The sequence below is a fragment of the Phytophthora parasitica genome (assembly GCF_000247585.1).
Source record: "Phytophthora parasitica INRA-310 unplaced genomic scaffold supercont2.82, whole genome shotgun sequence".
Classification (NCBI taxonomy): domain Eukaryota; phylum Oomycota; class Peronosporomycetes; order Peronosporales; family Peronosporaceae; genus Phytophthora; species Phytophthora nicotianae.
The window spans coordinates 211,336-213,909 of NW_008649068.1; the positions used below are offsets into that span (position 1 = coordinate 211,336).

Sequence of the window (2,574 nt, forward strand, 5' to 3'; positions counted from 1 at the left end):
AACCAGTCATTTTGATATAAGATAATAAATAGAGTCACAAGTACCGTGTTCTTCCAGTATTAATTTCCAGAGAGAACACAATAAAAGGAGAGGGCATGACGAGCCCTAACCTTAACAAGTTGCTTGTCAAAGCAGTCAAGTTCCTGCTTGACAGTACATCTCGCATTTTCGCCCGTCACACCAACAAGACGCTCGGATGCCATCTGGGAATCCGGGACCGAGTGATCGCTTCAAGAACCACTGCAACAAGTGTAAGTCACATCCTTCTTCCATGGCCGCAGCAGTACGACGTGCAGCGTGACCTCAAATTTGACATCGTTGCCGGTGTCACCGTCTCCATAGTGTTCACCTTGGAGGAGATATCACTCTTCACCATCATGAACGTGCCGGCCACCACAGCCTGTATATAGCCCTAGTGGTCTACGCCATCTTCGGCTCCTCTACGGCGTTGTCTGAGCCAGAAGCTCCAAGATTTCTCTAGCGGTGGGAATGTTTTGAAGATATCGACGACCAGGACGAACGTGTAACCAACAGCATCGTAGTGACCCTCCTCTCTGGCAGATAATAATTCTGATGAAATTACAAAATTGATCAGAAGGTTAACCTTTTTTTAGTCGTATTCGGACATGGCCTGGATTCTAATCGGGCAATAACTTAAATAATATGGGGTACGAAGTATGAGATCTCAAAATACGGTAAATCTAACCCCGACTCCGCCTGTGGCTGAGATATCAGTATGACGGAGAATTTCTCCATGATGTACTTCGTCATTCTTCTCAGAGAGAAGGTTGTTGTTTTGAAAAATAACATACCAAGGGGTCCGTTTCTCTGCACTTTGAGTTCCATTTCAAATCACCCCGGCTACGCTTGTTACTAGCCAGAATACACTATAATTGTCGTCCAGTGCCTGCTGCAACGAACCGATGCCGATTTTGTATCTCCATCACTCAATCTCACGGAAAACGCTGAGCTTGATGACAACCAAATGGGTATTACAATAAGCCTGTTGACAGCAACGGCATCCAACCAAAAGAGCTACAGTATGTTTTCTCAAAATTGCCTCATTATTATACCTGTACCGTGGTATTACAGTAGCTCGTGAATATTCATCAGGGCTCCCGAATAATGCATAATGACACTCATTAATGTATTGCCACAAATCTTCGAAACGCCTGCTTGCCGGCGGGTCGTCAGCCACAGTGCTGTGCTGGTTGGCGTTCAGTTCCATGTGTAGGATGTCTATAAACACTCGTGCAAGCCACCGCAAAGTAGCCGGAACCTTTGTTCCTATTTATTGACAACTAATATATGTCGAGCTTCTACTAGCAGCTAACTGCGTAGTTCTCACCGCCCGACTCGTTCTTCGTTCTTCGTTCGAGTCGACACCATCGTCCGTGGAATCCCCACGGCAACACGCTCGCTCATTCCGGAACCCACAAATGTCCCGTAGTGGCGTAGTTCGTGCTCGCGCCGCCGTGAGCCTCCACCCGTCGCCGTCTCGCTCGTCCAGTAACAGCTAATACAATGACGCGTCCGTCACTGCCTTCGTTTCTCGTTTCTCGTTCTTCGTTCGTCTTTCGTTCATCTTTTGGCATTCGTCTGAGCTGCCGCTCCGTCCTCTGCTGCAGATTGCGTGGTCTGTCTACCCCGCCGCAGATCTCGAAGTCTGTTCACCCCTTTCCAGACCGTACGAGTCTCCATCGGCGCTCTGAACGGATACGGCAGCTGGCGGTCGGCTCACGACTTCGTCTCGTCCGAGTCCGCCGTGGCTCGCGTTGTCCTGTTTGCCGTCATCATCAGACACCGTTATCGACATCCTGTTACAGTACATTAATTTGATCACATTACGTACAGTGGTGCACCTCGTTTTCGACAGGTTGGACCATATAGAGTCTGCAAACGGCGAAAATTTATGCTGGAACGCAGATGGGCCAAGTGTACTGTGTTTTATTACGTTAATTCAGTATAAATCGCAGATCCATCTTTGACACGATTCCGCTGTGACTCCAGCAGTGTCTAATCGTCTTCGTCGAAACACCAGACCAGTCTTCTGAGCACCACTTCATGGCCGTAAAAATACCGACTGGTTTATAGTTTTTGCCCCGATAGAGCATTCCAGCTCCGCTTCTTGCTTTGTTGTCCGGTAATGATCCTTGACGCTCTTGATGATCCCTTGATCCATCGGTTGCAAGGCGGCAATTGTATTTGGTGGAAGCTTGTGGATGACCATGTAGAAACTTTTGTTACTGCCCACCATGGCTCAGCAGCAGCTTTGCAGCATATCGTCTGCTTGTCAGCGAGACTTAGCGTAGAATAGGCGGAGGGGCGACGTGCCATGGTATGATCAGCAAAAAAATAAACTGAGACTCAGTATTTACTCGTCTGTTCGGTAGAGTGAGGTCGCTGCGGCGCGACATGTCATACCTCCTCGAGGAGGTGAAAACCATTGAGGTTAATTTAGCCAACGGTGATGGTCAAACGATTTGCGCAGTGCGCTGAGCGTAATCATCAAATTATGAAAGTTATAGAAGCATACCGGTGTCGAAAACGAGGTGCACCACTGAATGTGAGCCA

The 2,574-nt window shown here is 48.2% G+C and overlaps 1 protein-coding gene across 1 annotated transcript; it reads left to right on the plus strand.

Moving 5' to 3' along the window:
• The first annotated feature begins 76 nt into the window (after nt 1-76).
• On the plus strand, nt 77-648 carry PPTG_24321 (hypothetical protein). The gene has a single exon (XM_008916362.1). The coding sequence runs from the start codon at nt 96-98 to the stop codon at nt 408-410; it is 315 nt and encodes a 104-aa protein (XP_008914610.1). The 5' UTR covers nt 77-95; the 3' UTR covers nt 411-648.
• Nucleotides 649-2,574: the final 1,926 nt, after the last annotated feature.